We start from the raw sequence: 18,145 nt of genomic DNA, 5'->3' as shown, positions 1-18,145 counted from the left end.
GTAAATATATGTTCTCAATGATCAAGATAGAATATGTTATATCAGTTTCCCATCAGTTCATGGTTTCAGTGTTGCATAAATATCTGTTTCCAGAATATTGAACTGAAGGTTGAAGTGGAGAGCCTGAAGAATGAGCTTGAAGAGAAGCAGCAGTTTTTGGACAAAGCCCTGTGAGTATTTTTCTGTTTTGCTGTCACTGCCATGGTAACTGCTGTCGCTAAAAACAAAACTCGAGCCCAGACCGAAGAAGGGCCCCACTTTACTCCCCTCCAGTACTCATCCCGAGTCTGCCAGGCAGAGTGGGTTAACCCTGAACCTTGAGGCTTTTTCCTCTCATGGCACATCGGCCCAGTGGCCTCTGGCCTCTTCTGGCAATCACAACGCAACCTAAGCTCTGGGGAATGCCATGTATGGAGGTATCGCCATACTGCTTCTTGAGAGGTTGGACCGAATCTGTGGCCTGGCACAGATCACATGGAGGCCATTTAGATCAGCAGGTTAAGAGAGAGAAATGTGAGGGACAGTAAGAGGAAGTAGAAGAGAGTGTTTTTTGTGGGTGTCTTTGGATTCATGCTTTTACTGAGAAAGACAGAGAGAGATGTTGCCAAGGAGTGGGAGTGGTTTGCTGTGCTGAGCGAGGAACTATTTGAGCCCCGGCACCTGTCTTAAGGCAGCTGACTTTCTCTCAGTCTATGAGTCTCCACAACTGCACCAAACAACCCTATATAGATCATCCCCCCACTGTGACACTGTGGGACTCAGTGAGATTACTCATTTGAACTCAAGTTACCACTCTATGGTACCTAGATTTGTCCGTTCTGGCTTTATATGAAATACCACCAGGTATATCTCCTCCTCTGTCTCCCTGACTACCCACTACCCTCTGAACATGAAATTGTACTCCCTGAATGTGTGTGATAGTGGCCGTGATCATTTGGTTTTTAGCATTATTTCATTATATTCTATTTCATTACTCTATTATTGCTCTGTGTGGAAATCATGTCAATAACTCAACTTGTTGATGGTTTATACAGAAATATACTGTACAACTTACAGCAAACTATTAGATGACTTAATCAGTGCAGTGGACAGTATTAGCCTATATTTCATTTGTTTAGTCAATTAAGCACTTGTTAAACAGTTTGGTCAAATTATTAAAAAGAGGCCAGACAGCCCCGGTGGAAATTCTAAAGTGCATGAACGTATGTGAGCATGTGGTTGGACCAAGTCAGTGCTGAGCAGGCATTCCCATTTGTTTTCACTAGTACTCTCTCTCTCTCTCTCTCTCTCTCTCTCTCTCTCCCTCCCCTCTCTGTCTTCCACTTTTAAAAATAAACCCAGAGGCCAGTGTTTACCATTAGAGTTATTAACAGATCCTGAGTGATAGATAGAGGACGGTAAAGGAGTGAGGGCCTTCGGCTGTCTGTTTAGGCTGGCTGTAAACGGTGCTGAGCATGGATCACTGACAGAGTGTTCTTTACCATAATGACCTCTACTTAGTCCCGCACGGGGGTCACGGGACATTTTCCCCCGACTCCCTGCCTCATTTCTCTGGAGAGCAGGATGTTTGGCCAGCTTCAGCAAATCTTTATTTGCTCGGTTTGGTGGCTGTATTTCGAGATTCGAGACCCAACAGGTTTATTTGTATTTGCGGCGGATTAAAGTTGAAGAGGGATTCAACTCGGTGTGGAACAAATCCAGAAACTGAAACTCATTAGTGAAACACATCGTTGACATTTGACTCTCATTTTTTCACGTTTCCCTTATTTGCACGCATCTGCGTTATTCACATCATGAATGTTAAACTTTATATTTGACATCGTTAAACATTTTAATGCCACAATTTAACAAAATGTCAACGATGAAGTCCTATATTCCACAACGGAAGATGAAACTGCAGGTTAAAGTCGTTCCGCCGGGGAAGGACTCTCTTTGTGACTCAGACGCAGAGCCCTGGAGCCCCGCCCCCGCTGGCTCGCTGTTAATTGAAAGTTTATTAATATTACACGTGTCGTGTGTCCAAATTGCACCAAATTCGACTCCGCACGTCCTTGGGTCCCCAGCGATTCACTCAATTAAAGGACATTGTTGTCAAAGGACATAACAGACAGACAGAGCCTTTGCAGTTAGATGTTAAATGCATACTGCAGAAACTAGAACTAGCAAACATTTTTCCTACAAATACAAAACAAAAGTCTTTGCCCACGAAGCTGTAGGCGAGCTAAAGCAAACGTGTGGATTTGCCTTCTTGTCCGCTGACATTGCTGTCCGCAGGACCAGGAATAGACCCTCTATCAGTAAACGACACCATGACCCTGAGGACTTCTGTCTGAGTGGCCTTGCATGAATAAATAATGTGTGGTTATTGTTTCATCTGCTGCTGAGTACAGCTCTGTATGGCTCGCATGCATTATTCAAGGCCTTGGAGGATCAAGATCACTGACGAGAATTCACACATACATCAGAAGTGCAGACTGGTCATTTGCGTTTTCATATTTGCATAGATGTGTGAAAATCTTTGCTTAAACCTTAAAAAAAAACCTCTCCTCCCGTAATCTTAATGAACCTCTCATTGTCAACGCATAAGGTCCACGGCAGAGAGCTTGTCCGATCAAAATGAGGCAGAGCTGCAGCGGCGCTTGGCCGAGCGGCAGGAGGAGATCAGCCATATGCAAGAAATCCTTGAAACCAAAGTGCAGCTCCTGCAGGAGGTACAAATACTTAAACACACGATATATATTAAAAAAAAAAATCTCATAATAGTGATTTTTTTTAAAACAAGGTCCAACCATCATCATTAAATCCCCCCGTTCAACATGTTCCTTAGGAGGCTCAGCTGGCGCGAGGGGAGGCCGAGAAGATGGCCTTGCTGGCGGACACCGAGTCCCACCGCTGCCTCGCCCTGGAGCAGGAAATGGCAGGAAGAATGGAGGAGGAGTCTGAAAGCTCTCTTCTGCAACTGGACCAGCGGGCCTCGGAGGAGAAAGACAGGTGAAAAGAGAGGAAAATGCAAAATAATTCTACCCACTCTGTTGCCCTGCATCAGTGATCGTCAGTGGATAAATATCAAATAATCTTTCCAGTTTCAGAACGGATATTACAGAGTTTCCGTAAAACATTCTCGTACTGTACGTTGCTGCAGTCAGAATGACGTCGGTTGACAAACCGGCCTCTCTCTTGCTCGCGTCTCCTTCTCAGGCTGATTGAAGAGCTGACACAGGAAAAGAGTTTGTTTGGCCTCCGGGTGGGGGAGCTGGAGGTCAAAGTTCACCACCTCTCCTGCTCCCTCAAGAAGAAAGAGAGCGAGGTTGAGGTAGGCAGGCCAAATCCCCAAACCTTTACTCTGTATAAACCTTTTCTTGTACGTATTTTAAATGAGGCCCCAGGGATATTTGGCACTCGGTCGCTTTTGTTTCCTCCGAATATATTAAGTAAAACAAACTAAACTAAACTCGGGCTGCTCCATAATTTGACGACCGGATACCTCTTCTGAAGCCGCGCAACTGTCTAAGCAAATTGAATTCTCGGGAAAAACTAAGGACATTCAGGACTTGTGCAGATCTAGTTGGGTTCTTGGTTGGTTCCAGGTTCCTAGTAGGTTGGTTCTTGGTTGTACACACAGCCAGTACTTGCGGCACACGCTGCGTTCTTACCCGGTGTCACAAATCTTTTTATTTCCTGCTCCCGCCGTCCATTCGGAGAGCCCTGGCAAAGACCCCAGATAGGCTGAGCGGTTAAGGTGTCAGGCCGTATTTATAAACATACTGTATGTGGGTCAGTGGAACCTTGGCATGTACAGAAGAGCAGCACACCTCCACGAACGCGAGGAGAGAGAACATGTGTATTTTATAGCCGACCTGGCCACAGTTCAACTCTAGGAGATCGAGTGCACTGACATATCACAATTTCAAGGATTCCCAAATGTTTATAATTTGGTGCTATCTGAATTGTTTTCGGTAAGGGCGGAGGCTAAAAGCAAAGTCCACCTTTACCTTGAGAAGTCAAATTAAGTTGGCAATCGCAGTGTCTTCTGTGTGCAAAGGCACGCTGGCCAAATCAAATCCGTTCACATTTTTGTTTTTAGATTAATGTCGTCTGTTTGTGTCACGTCACTGCAAATTAATGCAAACTAAACACCTTTTTGTGCAGTTGCTGAGGAATGACATGGGCCAGGAGAAACACTGTATCCCTGCAGAGATGCAGGTAAGAGGAGAGTTGTTCATGTTGTTGTGTACCTGTTCATTGGTGGTAATTGATCTCTGTACACATTGATTCATACATGTGTGAACCGAAACACGCACTAAATTAATCCGTTTGGTGACTTTTTATGCTTTGGTGAATGGCAAGAGTCTGAAACCAGCCTTGTTTCTGGCTGTGCCCTACAAGACTGGGATCATAGATACGTAGTGCCACCTAGTGTTACCCATGCACACTGACCATGTCAACATAGGGGCACCATTCCCCAGGAAACACGACAGCAGCAGACTACAATGCACACACACACACACACACACACACACACACACACACACACACACACACACACACACACACACACACACACACACAGACACACACATCCATGCACACTGACCTCTCCTCTTCTCCCTGTCTTTGTTCTCTATCCATGTCAATGATCATAACTCTGTCATTGCTTTCTGCTTGGCTGCCCTGAGTGCATTCCAGGCCACGCTCTTGGTCTGGGGTCTCAACACGTCTCTTTGTGTATTCCGGCCGAGATGTCCGAGAAAAGCGTCACCCCAAAAAAAAACGACAAAAAGAAAAAAAGCCATTTCCCTGACGGCCGGCATCGAGTCAAGTGGGGTCGATCAAATAATGCGGGTCGGTGAGGTGTCGGCTCGTACGTGCTCTGGTCTCTTCGCCGAGGCCAGCTATAATTACACTCGCATCAGCGCCTGCTTTAAACATAGTAACTCACTTCATAAAAAGCCTTTGTTGTTTATTTTCTACACGAAGCGCTGAGGCTTTTCTGTGAGTCGTAAATTCAAAGCCGCTTCGCTTTCTTCTCGCGCCTTTGTCTCCCTGGTGTCACATCCCTCCTTTTTCTGTCACTTCTGGGGAAATAAACAGAAGGGGCAATCACTCGGCAGTGTTTGGTCCTCCTCCCTGATTGGGATTAATTGGTTTTTGATTACGTAAACCGTTAGAGCCAGATTGCTTTATGGCGTCGTATCTCCTGCGGCCAATTCCTGCAGTTTGTTCGCTGATAAATTTGGGGAGCGAGTCAGTTCTCAGAGGTCAGTACACACATCTGAGGATACAAATGGCATTTCGGCGTCTTTGCATAAACAACTTATCGTGCCCACGGCAGCGGCGGAGGCCAAACTAAAGATGCATGTGTGAGCGAGTCGACAGGAAGGACTGACCAACACTGGAAATTACATAACTAGTGATTTTTTTGAGTCATGCTGCTTGCATGCTGTATCATGTGATTTAATTTCCAAATCCTGCAACACAGAGGCCCCCCACACACATTTTTTTTGTCCTGCTCATTTTGTCTAACATGCGGGCCAGATTAGAACTGGCGCCCCAGGGAAAGTCTTGCCCCGGGAAAAAGCATGAACTCATTTTACACAGACAGTGTTTGAGCGTTTATGGGAGAGAGTTTTGGAAAAGTTGCAGCACTACTTTGTGTGAAGCCAACAGTTGAATCACTTTCATCTAAGGGAAGTGGAACCTCCATCATCTCACACGGTTTTGCAAAATAAACGCTATGTTGTTGTTTTGTTTTTTATGTTGCAGCCATTCTGATACACTGACCCTCTGATGCACAACATGGCTCAAAGTATTCAGTAGTAGTGTTCATATTCATTCATAGTGTTCAGTATTCCATGCATTCTTCAATCAACTTGTTTTCGATTGATGCAAATCCTTATTTCATGTTTTCTTTTTTAGTTTTTGAAATAAAAAAAAACATTTTTGCCTCACTACCTCATAAATGCACAACATGAGTCAATGTGTTTTGATGCATAGCTGAATGTGTCTTTGCTATATCTTTGAAACCTATTTATTTTAGCTTTCGCTATTCCAGGTGTTCATTAAATATCTTGTTTTTTTTATGATCACAAATTATTATTTAAATTTTTCCTTTCTTACCTTATAAGCAAAAACAGTCTTTATATTACTTGTCCTCAACTTTGCAGACATGGGCCATGTGTATTCACTATGCAATTTGATATGAACCTTTGATTGTACATGTTAGCAGTTAGAGACATATTTTACTGTGGACGACTCTTCACCTGGGCAGCATTTCTGCAAGGCTGCTTTTCTCACATGTAAGTTTTCTTTTACAACTGTTTTATCCAAGGAAATATATCTCAATATGTTTGATAGATACCAGAAAATATGATCTGCACATATATTACTGGTGAGAAAGAGAAACCCTGTGTCGAAAACTATTACGTGTACATTTATTCATTTCGCAGCTGCTTTTGTCCAAAGCGACCTACATGAGAGGCTAGACTATTATTACTACTACCTATTGTATTCTAGCCAACTAATGTTTGGTAAACTAAATTGAACTCAAAATAGAAGAGTATATGCTTGACCAACTGATATGCATTTGAATTTGTTCTTGTGCTTCTGATTATTGTGACGGTGTAGCTGGTTGCAGTGAAGTCCGATTTACAGATCAAATGGTCATAGACATATTGCAAGCGCATCAGGATCAGTACGATGAGGAGGGAACTCTTGGTCTTAATTCAGAGTCTGAAATCTCTGATGTCTGGAAAAACCCTGTGGTCACGCTGGAAGAGGAGGTGCAAAGAAGAGGCGTGCGATCTGTCCATCCATCAGTGGTCGAAAAGTCAGCGGTTGGTCTACACAATGCAACAGACCTGAGTGCGAGAATCACAGCAACAAACATGTTGTAATTTGTTCTGAATGCACTGTGAGGAAAAAATCAAAGTAACATGATGCATGTTGTGCATTATGAGGTGTTGAATATGTTGTGCATCAGAGGCTTAAAAAAATATTTATTTGGTTTTCTTTGGCTGACATTACCTACTTTGGTAGCTGGCATTTATTTTATCCAGAGGAAATACATTTTCTTTCATTAATAACTGCAATTTATTGATCAGGGGAGCAGGAGTCCATGGGATTTGGTAAAATGGGAAAGTAAGATGTAAAATGGAATCAAGTGCCAATCCATAAACTTGCCTGTGTTGGTTGGATTTCTAAGACTTTACTGTACACTCCCAGGATTCCATTTTTGACACTGCAACCTTTTTTTTTTTTTTTTTTAGTTTGTCTTATTCTAATCGATCGATTCATTTTTCTTGGTCACTCGAGGTGATATTTTTTCACCGGAGAGTGCTGGCCTTTTTTTGAGTTCTTCCACCCGCCTCAAACAGTTCGGGTCAGTTGGTCATTTTTTACCGACCACAACTGGCTACATTCACTTCTTGTGCCCGATCTTGGCATTGTTGCCGGGAAAGGCGGACCCCGCCACAGACGATGGAGACAACGTATACAGGAGCTCATGCAAAATGCGAATAAAGTGATTGAATTTTTCTTATACAATTCCAGTTAAATAATGGTATAAAAATACGAGATTCATCTTTTTACTAAATAATCCTACGGATTACCACTTTAAATAACCCATCGAATAATAGCAGCGCAGCCCAATCAGGACGAGGCTGCTGATGCCCCCAGCTCTTCGGGGACAGGCATCCACAGCCTCCCCCGTTCCCGGTGAGATGGTACAGTCCGGGGTGGCTGCGTTGCCAACCCGGCGATGAGTGGAATGTACGATTTCATAGCCCCCATGAGATTTTTTTTATTTTTGTTTTTTCACCGTGACGACCTCCTCCATCGTCACCGCTTCTCTTCATTTTAAAGACCGCACTGGGAGACAGGGGGGAGGCCGAGCGCGGGGAGGGACCCGCTTCTAAACACGCGCTTTTCTGGGCCAATTCCGCTTTCGTGTCGGATGGAAAGGGCGACGCTGTCATCACGAGGACCTCGTTCGGGTGACAGAGAGAACGCGGCGCGGCATCGACGCAGGAGTCAACGTCATATTACATTTGGGTTAAAACGGCAACTCGGGCTTGTTGTCGCCGGCGACACCGCACCGAGGAAGGGACGATGTGACAGTTCATTGCCGCTCTCCGTGGGATCTCTCACTTCCTCTTTTAAGTGGCGTTAACTACACCCGGCACGTCACGTGGAATTATTTTTTATCTGTTATTTGTTCCCCCCACGAAAATATGACTATTTGATGACGTCAGTGATGCTACCCACCTAATCTGGATAGCGATCGGCGCGGCGTGTTATGGCGTGACGTCACGACTACACATGCGGCTTCTTCTTCTTCACACGTGTGACGTGAAGGTTTTTGGGTTTTTTTGAGTTTCGGTTCTTGCCGAGTCTCAGTAAAAAAGATTTGTCCGATTCACTTGGTACAACGCAGTCAGAAGAGTCAGCATCTAATCTGCAAATGGAATTCTCCCAAGAATCACTTCATTCTGGCACAATGACTTATTTGGGTGTATTTACTGCGATGTATTTTTGCCTTGGACTTTGTCTAGTCTCCAGTAATAATAGTCTTAAGTATTGCGTTAAGTAATTAAAAAATATTTTTGTCACTTTGGATCTGACATAAAAAAAAAAAAAAAAAAAAATCTGTCATCCTTGCTGGTTTTTCCCAAATAACCAGAACGGTCCCATTGGTTATTCTTCCATTTCAAAGTCCTCTGTGATGCTGGACGTGGTGAAGATGAAGGAGGCCTGCAGGATCTGTGCCCGGGAGCTTTGTGGCAACCAGCGCAGGTGGATCTTCCATCCTGCCTCTAAGCTCAGCCTACAGGTCCTCCTGTCCCACGCCCTGGGCTGCGAACTGACCCGGGACGGCCGAGGCGAGTTTGCCTGCTCCAAGTGTGCCTTCATGCTGGACCGCATGTACCGCTTTGACACAGTGATTGCTCGTGTGGAGGCCTTGTCTCTCGAACGCCTGCATAAGTTGCTGTTAGAGAAAGACAGACTGAGACAATGTATTGGAGGTCTGTACCGTAAGAACAACGTGGAGGACATTGAGGTCACACTCTCTGGCTCCAGTTTGGGGGGTGCAACCGAGCTGGGCTCGGAGAACTCTCCGGTCGTGGATCTCGCCGCTCTTCAGGATGCTAGATATTCTGAGATGATCCAAGATGATCTAACGTACTCCGTTTATGAGTCTTGGGCTGACAAAGAGGACGTAGCATTGGACCCTCAGGAGCACCATCAACATCACCAGTGCCCCGTATCAGACTCCCTCTCTGGGCAGAAGCCAAGGCGCTGCAGGGGCTGTGCAGCCCTCCGTGTTGCTGATTCCGACTATGAGGCAGTATGTAAGATTCCTCGCAGGGTAGGCCAGAGGAGTACGTCCTGTGGACCCTCAACCCGCTGCTCACCCAGTGCTGCCGATGGGGAGGCCACTCCCACAGCTCCTACAGGGTCTGTTGCTACTCCTGTCACCTCTGAGTCACCTTCAGCTGGACCAGACAGTGACAGGACCCTATGTGATAAAATGAGTCCCAGCCTGGCATCTTCTGTAGAATCATTAGACACAGCAGTCGATGTGGGTCAACCCCCTGCCACACACAAAGAGCTTGCAGAACAGGAAAGAGAAGAAGTGGAAGAAAAGGATCCTAGAGGGTTCCTAGCAGGTGACATTTCCTGGGAAAATCCTCCAAGCGAAAGCTCTTTCTCTGGGCTTCAGCTGTTGCTTGGCCAGATCAGGGGCTGGGAGTATAGGCCTGTGAGGACCCAGAGAGGCAGCAAGCTACCAGTTCTAATAAAAGCCAAACTAAATCAGGGCCTGTCCCTGACTTTACCCTTCCCACTGAGGGCACTCCTCGGTGGGGCTCTGGACTGTGAGCTGTACCCCCACCCCACTGTGCCAGAAGTGGTGATGCCATCCACCCAGACAGAGCTGGCAGAGATGGAGGAGCAGTGGATGGATGACTATGTACAATGTGGGCCTTTCCAATTGCAGCAGGTGCTTGCTAGCTACTTTATCTGTATATTGAATAGCCAAACATCTAAGACTCACCGCAGCCTGGCACAAAACCAGGCATAACGCTATTTAACTTCTAGGAGTGCAGGACCAGTGGCCTGACAAGAGTAGATTGAATATTACTTGAATTATTGAATGATGAGAGACATTTATTTTTTGCCCAGTTCTGAACACAGTCAGGTTCTTGATTACACTGTGCCCCCCCTGCTCCTCCTTCATTATCCTAGCAACCCTTCCATTTCTATGGCAACAGTATCCAGGGTCTGCTAGGGTGCCCCTGTGTATGCTCTCTGTCTAGGCTCATCCAGCTTCATAACTTCCTTTGTCATGTTAATGATTAGACTGAATCTAGTCCTCTATGCTTGGGTTACGGAAAACATTTACAGAGACATTTCTGCGAAAGAAAGACAAGTCTTGTATGTCCGCTTATTGTATGCCACTGGGCTATCCACGAAAATGATCCTTTCATAAATATGTAGAGAGATTTACAGCCAAGTAATTCCGTTATTGCCCTCTATTTGACCCTTAATAACAACAGATGAGGTCTACTATTTAAAATGAGAACAGCGTGAGGATGATTTGTTTGGCTGAAAACAGCAGTCAGCCTATCTGTGTCTTCTCATAATCTAATAGGTTCACAGACCATCAGTGTTCATAATGACACATGTTCTCTCCCTTTTTCGTTATTTTACTCTGTTGCTTTAAGATCATAATGTCTTGGGCAAATGTTAGAAACCCAATGCCATTTACTGATAAGGATGACTTTTCCCTTAGCAAAATCTTAAGCTTTCAAGTAGTTTGTTTAGTGTATTAATTGTTCCCAGAAGTCCGGTATCATTACATACAGTATGTCTCTTAAGAGAGAAACCAGAAGTCAACACAACAGCGCTGTTGTGGTAACAGGCATTTCCCCAGGAAGTTATCAAGCAGTTTGAGCTGACATCACACTGCACTCTTACTAGGACACATACACACTCACAAGGACAGCTGCTTCGCCTGCTGTTCCCAATTTCTGATGCATTTGTGTCACAATTCCTAACCCAATGTTCCCGATACCCAAAATTAGATCTATAGAGTAAAATAACATATATAGGAATAATGAAATCAATGGCATTCTAATTCAACGCAATAAATAACCTGTCCTGACCCAATTGTTCTGGTGTGTTTGTTTGCATTACTTGCAGAAGCTGATTGATGAGCAGCATGGCCAGTTGGGTCGGTATGAGAACGCTGCAGGCCAGTGTGTGGGTGAACTGCAGAAGGCCCAGGGCCAGGTTTACTCCTTACAGGCCAAGATCATAGAGAGTGAACGCAGGAACCAGGTACCACATCCTTCACTGCCACCTGTTCCCAAAGCCCTGTCTGTACCTAAGAAATCCTGTAATTCATCTCCTTTAGAAGAACAGATGTATAGGAAATCCCTGTGTGCCTCTGCCAACAGAAGCTGCAAGTGCGCCTTGGGGAGATGGAGCTGGAGCTGCGCTCGGTTGGAGAGGAAGCCCTGAGACAGGAACGCAACGTCCAGAACCTCACAGACAGCGTGGTCTCCAAGGAGTTGGAGGTGAGGGGATCAAGATGTTGTGAATGATGAGCGTAGGGAAATGGAGAGAGATGAGAAGAAAGGAGGTTTATATGATGGCTGAGGGATGGGGGAGGGCTGGGACAACTGAGCCTTAAAATCAGAGCGATACACAGAGGACGCATTCAGAATTCTGCGACATGTTGATCTGCATATCATGACTACATTTCTGTCTGTGTATGTGTGTGTGTGTGTGTGTGTTTGTGTATCTTTCCCTGTGTGCCCCAGGCCGCTGAGTTGTACAGGGTGATTGAGGAGCAGAATCAGATGCTGCGCTCTCTAAAAGAACTTGCCAACAGAAACCAGCTCCAGCAGCTCCAGGTGGGCTGCTCCTTTGTCGGCAAACACGTGATTCAGAGTTCATAGTAGTGTTCTGACAAGTACACAGCACGCAGCTGCTTTGCTACTTTTTAGATTGCTGGCAAACTACCTGCCTAATATCGAAAAAAGATCACACTTGTACGTGAATACTTGACTAGAGGTTTATGTTTCTTGCTTTTTTTTTTCATAACCCAAAATATCAGGTCGGGCAGTTTGTAATTTTCTGTGACGACTCATTATTCTCTTTGAATACCTCTACATTTTCTCTCATTAAGGCATCAGATGTCTTTAACTCCATCCCCCTCTTCCCCTGTATCCCACCTCCCCACTCCCTTCTCTCTCCTCACCCTCCTCCCCCACGCGGCAGGTGTCTGGGGCCGAGAGCGTCCGAGGGCAGGGCGAGGTCCTGGCTCTGCAGGCCTCTCTGTTCCAGGTCCAGCTGGAGCTGCAAGGTGGCCAGAGGGCCCAGCGGCAGGCCAGCAGGGCCCAGGAGGACTTGAGCCGCGCCCTGCAGCGCCTGGAGAACGACCTGCAGGGGGCTCTGCAGCACCGGAGGGAGACGGAGAAACACAACCAGGTCAGCACACAAGGAACCTTCTGCTTGGTTTTCATGTATAAGAAGCTGCATTATGTGTAAATATGTCCTCACACTAATTAAACAAATTATAAGGAGTAAAAAAATAAACCACTCAAAAACATGTATTACATAACTATGACTGGTCCCGACTAAAGATTTTCCTAGTCAATGTTTAGTCGTCAGTTCAAGCCATTAGTCGACTAATCGTCACTAATCGTCGGGGCAGGGAATTGACGATATTATCGGGAAGGGGGAAGTCTGCGTGTGTGTGGGGGTGCGCGCGCGCGTGGGGGTGTGTGTTCGCACGCATAGAACGCTACGTAATGTGCCAAATGTGGTCTCCCTGTTACAGAAGAAACAGAAAACATAACATTTTTACTAGAGCAAGTCCCACAACAACGGAAAGTAATGGGGAGATCTGCGTTGTCTCCTGCGCGGCTCACATGCATGAAGCCAGCCATTGTTAATTACCGGCAAACCATCAAAATCTGTAATTATTCTTCTGACTGTGTCGGAACAACAGGCAAGGAGACTGAACATTTATTTGTGTGAAAATTTGTTTCAAATTAAAAGCCCTCTAGCGTTTCATACACTGGTCCAGCCATACACCGATCAGCCACAACATTAAAACCACCACTAATAACCACTAATATAGTGTAGCTCCCCCTTGTGTCGTCAAAACAGCTCTGACCCGTGGAGGCATGGACTCCACAAGAGCTCTGAAGGTGTCCTGTGGTATCTGGCACCAAGACGTTAACAGCAGATCCTTTAAGTCCTGTAAGTTGCGAGGTGGGGCCCCCATGAGTCGGGCTTGTTGTTCCAGCACATCCCACAGATGCTCCATCGGATCGGACCCTAATCCCGCCCGTCCACATGATGTAAAAGAAAACTTGATTTATCGGACCAGACCACCTTCTTCCATTGCTCCATGGTCCAGTTCTGATGCTCATGTGTCCATTGAAGCCGCTTTCTGCGGTGGACAGGGATCAGCATGGGCCCTCTGACTGGTCTTCGGCTACGCAGCCTCATACGCAGCAAGCTGACATACACTGCTGACATACATTTGTGTTGTGACACCTTTCTATCATAGCAGCATTAACTCTTTTCAGCAATTTGTGTTATAGCAGCTCTTCTGTGGGATTGGACCAGACGGGCTAGCATTCGCTGCCCACACATATCAATGGGCTCATGGGCGCCCATGACCCTGTCGCCGGTTCACTAGTTGTCCTTCCTTGGATCACATTTGGTAGGTACTAATCACTGCAGACTAGGAACACCCCACAAGACCTGCTGTTTTCATCAGAACAACAAAATTTGGCCCTTGTCAAAGTGTCTCAGATCCTTACGCTTGGCCATTTTCCTGTTTCCAACACATCAACTTGAAGAACTGACTGTTCAGTTTCTGCCTCGTATATTCCACCCCATGACAGGTGCCATTGTAACGAGATGAGCAATGTTATTCACTTTACCTGTCAGTGGTTTTAATGTTGTGGCTGATCGGTGAACAGTATACTGTAGGTTTAAAGGTTTATTTTGACAAGGTGCAGCTCCCGAATGGAGTTTTTTTTTTTTTTTTTTTTTTTTTTCCTGCGACCAAATAACCAATGAAAAACTCGGTAACTGAGGCTCTTATCGCCGTGTTCGGGAGAAGCCCTGTACATAACAAAGTATGGACTATGGAGTATTGATTCTATCAGCAAGATACTGGGTTTGAGGGCAAGAGCGGGTATGCTAGTCACATATCCAGGTGAAAAGGTTCAGAAATACCCACTCTGATTCTGATCTTTCTGCGGCCTACAGGAGCTCCAGCTTGCTCTGGAGAAGGCCCGCCATGCTCTGCAGGAGAGGGAGCAGCAACTGAGAGAGAAGGATGGAGAGAGGCAGAGGGAGGACGGCGAAAGGCAGAGGACCATCAGAGAGCTGAGGACTTCACTGAACATCAAAGAACAGATGATGCAGGTGGGAGTCGCAAAAACACACAACAGGCGTTTCGAAATGTATCTGAGCCCTACATTACTTGAAATTGATCACAGGGACGTAAACGCAGACTCACAGATATATAAACACAGATGTATTTCCAAAACTTGCTGTGTCTTTCACCAGGAATACTCAGAGCTGCTAGAGCAGCAGCGGGATCCAAAGAAGAGAGACACTCTGCTCTACACACTCCGCCAGCGCATCAAGGACCGAGACCGAGCACTGGAGGTTAGAACACACACACACACACACACACACACACACACTCAACCCAATAAACAAGTTCATTGAACTTTAACCCAAATGGATGTCGGTTGGCATCACACACGCTTACTTTGTTTATTGGTGATGGTCCTCTGGTCACAGCGAGCGGTGGATGACAAGTTCCGCTGTGTGGAAGGAAAAGAGGAGGAGACACGGCGGCTGCAGCTGTTGCTCAGGGAGAAGGACAGAGACCTGGAGAGGCAGCGCTGTGTGCTGGCCAACAACGAAGAGACCATCACTGTAAGAGAATGTGCAGTTATCGCTTAGGAGTGAATTAAAATCGCCAAACGCTCGCATTATATCTCAGAATATCCGAGTTCTTTCTTTTTTTGTCACTCTGTCATTAACACACGTGTACAGGCGAAAGCACCATTTCATAGCAGCCTTCAACGCTGTGTGTGTGTGTGTGTGTGTGTGTGTGTGTGTGTGTGTGTGTGTGTGTGTGTGTGTCAGAGCCTGGAGCTGCTGCTGCGCGGCCGAGCTCTGGAGCTGCAGCAGGTGGGCGACGCGTGGAGCAGCATGCATCGGCAGCAGCAGCAGAGGGAGGGGCGCCACAGCCTCGTTCTGAGAGAGCAGGAGGCTCTGATTGGCCAGCTGCAGAGCGCCCTGCAGGGCCACACCCAGGAGGCCGAGGTAACACTGCTGAACCCGCTCTAGGCCTCTACCAGCTTCCTGTTTGTTTGTTCGCCATGTCGGTCTGACCGCTTTGTATTTTTCTTTGTCTCTCTCTCTCTCTCTCTCCCTTAAACTCTGTGACTTATCTTGCCTTTGTTGTTTTCTTGCACTCGCTGCCATCCCCATGTCCTTCTGAGTTACCTAATCATTCCTTTCCTTTCCCATTCCCTTTCTTTCCCTTTCCCTTCTTTTCTTTTGTTGTCCTTTCCCATTCCCTTTCTTTCCCTTTTCTGTATTTTCTTTTCTGTTCTTTTTTCTTTTATTTTACTTTACACTTTCTTTTCTTCCTTTACCTTCCTTTCCTTTCCCATTCCCTTTCGTTTCTTTCTGTTTTTGGTACTTTATTTTATTTATCCTTTCCCCTTTCTTGTCTTCTCTTCCTTTCCTTTCCCACTTTCGGTCTTTCCTTTACGGTCCTTTCTCCTTTCTTTCCTTTTCCCCTTTCTCTTTTCCTTTCTTTCCCTCTTCCTTTCCTTTGTTTTCTTTTGCTTTCCCATTTTTTTATATTTTATATATTTTTTTCCTTTTCTTTTCCTTTCATTTCCCTTTCTGATTTATTGTCCTTCCATTTCCCTTTCTCTTTCCCCTCCTCTCCTCCACTGCAGAGCCTGCGTTGCTCGCTGCTCAGTCAGCTCCAAGCGGCTCCTGCGGATGTCATCGAGGAGCTTCAAGCTCGTCTCCAGCTCAAGGACCGTCTCTTCCAGGAGGTTTTGTCAGACCGCAACCGCCAGACCCAGGAGCACAACGCGCAGGTCCAGGATCTGCTCAATACCATCAGCTCCAGGGACCATTACATCAAGGTGTGGGAGAGAGATTCAATACATGTGAATTGTGTTCCCACCAATGGCTGATAATTAATCATAGTCTTTGGATAGAGAGAGACCACTATTAGGTGTTTTCATGTCCGTGATCATTTTATTTGATTCTTCTAACCGTAACCGCAGGACTCGGCGGGCAGGCTTGGTGAGGTGATTAATGAGCAGACTGTGAGGCTTCAGGAGCTTCGCAGACAGCTAAGCTCTTGCTCCCAGGCCGCTGGGGGCAGCTTGGGGTCCCTCTCTGGGCTGGAACCTAGCCTGGAGGTCCAGGCTGCTCAGGAAGAGTTGCAGCTGGCTCTTAAAAGGGAGAAGGAGGCCCAGGAGGAGAGCCGGAGTCAGGCTATCAGGCTGGACTCCCTCACCAGGACACTCCATGCAAAGGAGGAGATTATCAGGGTCAGTGTGCTTGGCTAACAAGCTGTTTATGGGTGAAACCCTTAGTGATGCTTCCGTTTGGAGCATTGCTTAATTGTGTGTGTGTGTGTGTGTGTGTGTGTGTGTGTGTGTGTGTGTGTGTGTGTGTGTGTGTGTGTGTGTGTGTGTGTGTGTGTGTGTGTGTGTGTGTGTGTGTGTGTGTGTGTGTGTGTGTGTGTGTTTAACAGGGCTTCCAGAGGCAGCTTGTGGAGACCTCTGACCTCCCCCTGGTAGAGAGACTGACGCAGGAGCTCCAGGAGCTGAGGGAGAGCCTGGTCCAGCAGGACTTGGCCCTTGCCGTCGGCCCCGGCCAGGGCAGTGATAGACAGAACAACAGACAGCCTGAGTTTGGAGGTGGGCATCAGAGAAGCATGGGCCAGTATCTATAATGGCACCCTCCCTAACCACCAGGGGGTGATGGTGGTCATCAATGCTGTGGTGCATGGTGGTGGAGCAACACATTTAACATGAATTGAATCCACAAGACCTTTCAAGTGTCCTGCTAACATTCATAAGATTGTATTAGAAAGACGACTTGTTTGCAATGGAGTGTGGCTGCAGGTCTGATGTGCTCGTTTGTTTTCAAACTCTGAACCCCTTCCCAAAAAAGTCTGCCATTTTCCTCCATTCCTTCGTGGCGGAAAAACTGTGGCATGGAGAGTCTCATCTGGGCGTTTGGAATGATCAAATTGAAGTCCAGAATTTGTGCTTGATTTCTTCTATTTTAGGAATTCTACTCCCTCATATAACCTTGGTGGAGTAAAATGCATTTGGACATATATTTCTACTAAAAAGAACAATCGCTTTAATTTGTCAACTAGGTGACCCAGCTGCCCCTAAAATCTATTTCTACTACTACTACTACTACTACTACTATCTATTACTCAACACATAGCTACAGGTTAAATGTAAGTCTCCAATTGAACTCAGTTTGGCTTTGGGTTTCTTTCTGGGTAAGACCTGGCGTGGGAACAGGTGATGAATGTTTTTATGTTAACATGTTTCAAGTTGTTGCAATTAACAATGCCAATATTACAAAAATGTTTCCAATTCAATTAGCTGTTTATTGTTGGGCGTGGCTCAAAATATATTTTAATTATTTATCTACAATTCTTTACTCAACATGTATTATGTGTAAACTAGTTCCAGTATATAATGTGTGTGTTCAGTAGCGTCGACTATTCACCATTACAATTAATACTTTACAATATAATCAACCACAACACATAATACAAATACTAATATTACTGAAACTGCCTAAATGTGTGTTTTTAGATATGGTTGCTTCTGTCAATTCAGTGCAATTCAAAAAGCATGGGTTGCTTTTGTTACGTTCTACTTTTGAAACAGCACACTGGAGCACAGTATGAGTACTGTATGACTGAGATGCTTTGGGCTTTTTCTTCCTCTTCTGATTTTGAGGGGTGTAAACGTTTAGGCTTTGCTCCTGGTTTCCAGTCACAAGCACATCACAACAGCCCTGCATGTTTTCAACTAATTCAATG

At 45.8% G+C, this 18,145-nt stretch overlaps 1 protein-coding gene across 5 annotated transcripts in view; it reads left to right on the top strand.

The window, feature by feature from the left end:
• pde4dip (phosphodiesterase 4D interacting protein) overlaps window positions 1–18,145 on the top strand; it is a 76,537-nt gene that overhangs the window by 31,952 nt on the left and 26,440 nt on the right. For all 5 annotated transcript variants that reach the window (XM_080006862.1, XM_080006864.1, XM_080006861.1 and 2 more), the window contains exons 5-20: window positions 94–170; window positions 2,588–2,711; window positions 2,828–2,991; window positions 3,199–3,313; window positions 4,150–4,203; window positions 11,200–11,337; window positions 11,457–11,576; window positions 11,823–11,915; window positions 12,283–12,492; window positions 14,293–14,451; window positions 14,596–14,697; window positions 14,836–14,973; window positions 15,187–15,366; window positions 16,014–16,208; window positions 16,353–16,622; window positions 16,829–16,994. In XM_080006862.1, the coding sequence (XP_079862988.1) occupies window positions 94–170; window positions 2,588–2,711; window positions 2,828–2,991; window positions 3,199–3,313; window positions 4,150–4,203; window positions 11,200–11,337; window positions 11,457–11,576; window positions 11,823–11,915; window positions 12,283–12,492; window positions 14,293–14,451; window positions 14,596–14,697; window positions 14,836–14,973; window positions 15,187–15,366; window positions 16,014–16,208; window positions 16,353–16,622; window positions 16,829–16,994 (2,305 nt within the window). The remainder of the gene's footprint in view (window positions 1–93; window positions 171–2,587; window positions 2,712–2,827; window positions 2,992–3,198; window positions 3,314–4,149; window positions 4,204–11,199; window positions 11,338–11,456; window positions 11,577–11,822; window positions 11,916–12,282; window positions 12,493–14,292; window positions 14,452–14,595; window positions 14,698–14,835; window positions 14,974–15,186; window positions 15,367–16,013; window positions 16,209–16,352; window positions 16,623–16,828; window positions 16,995–18,145) is intronic.

This window comes from Zeus faber (genome assembly GCF_960531495.2).
Source record: "Zeus faber genome assembly, chromosome: 1".
In the NCBI taxonomy this organism is placed as follows: Eukaryota; Metazoa; Chordata; class Actinopteri; order Zeiformes; family Zeidae; genus Zeus; species Zeus faber.
The sequence above is the reverse complement of the archived record's forward strand: the minus strand, read 5'-3'. Positions and strand labels throughout refer to the sequence as shown.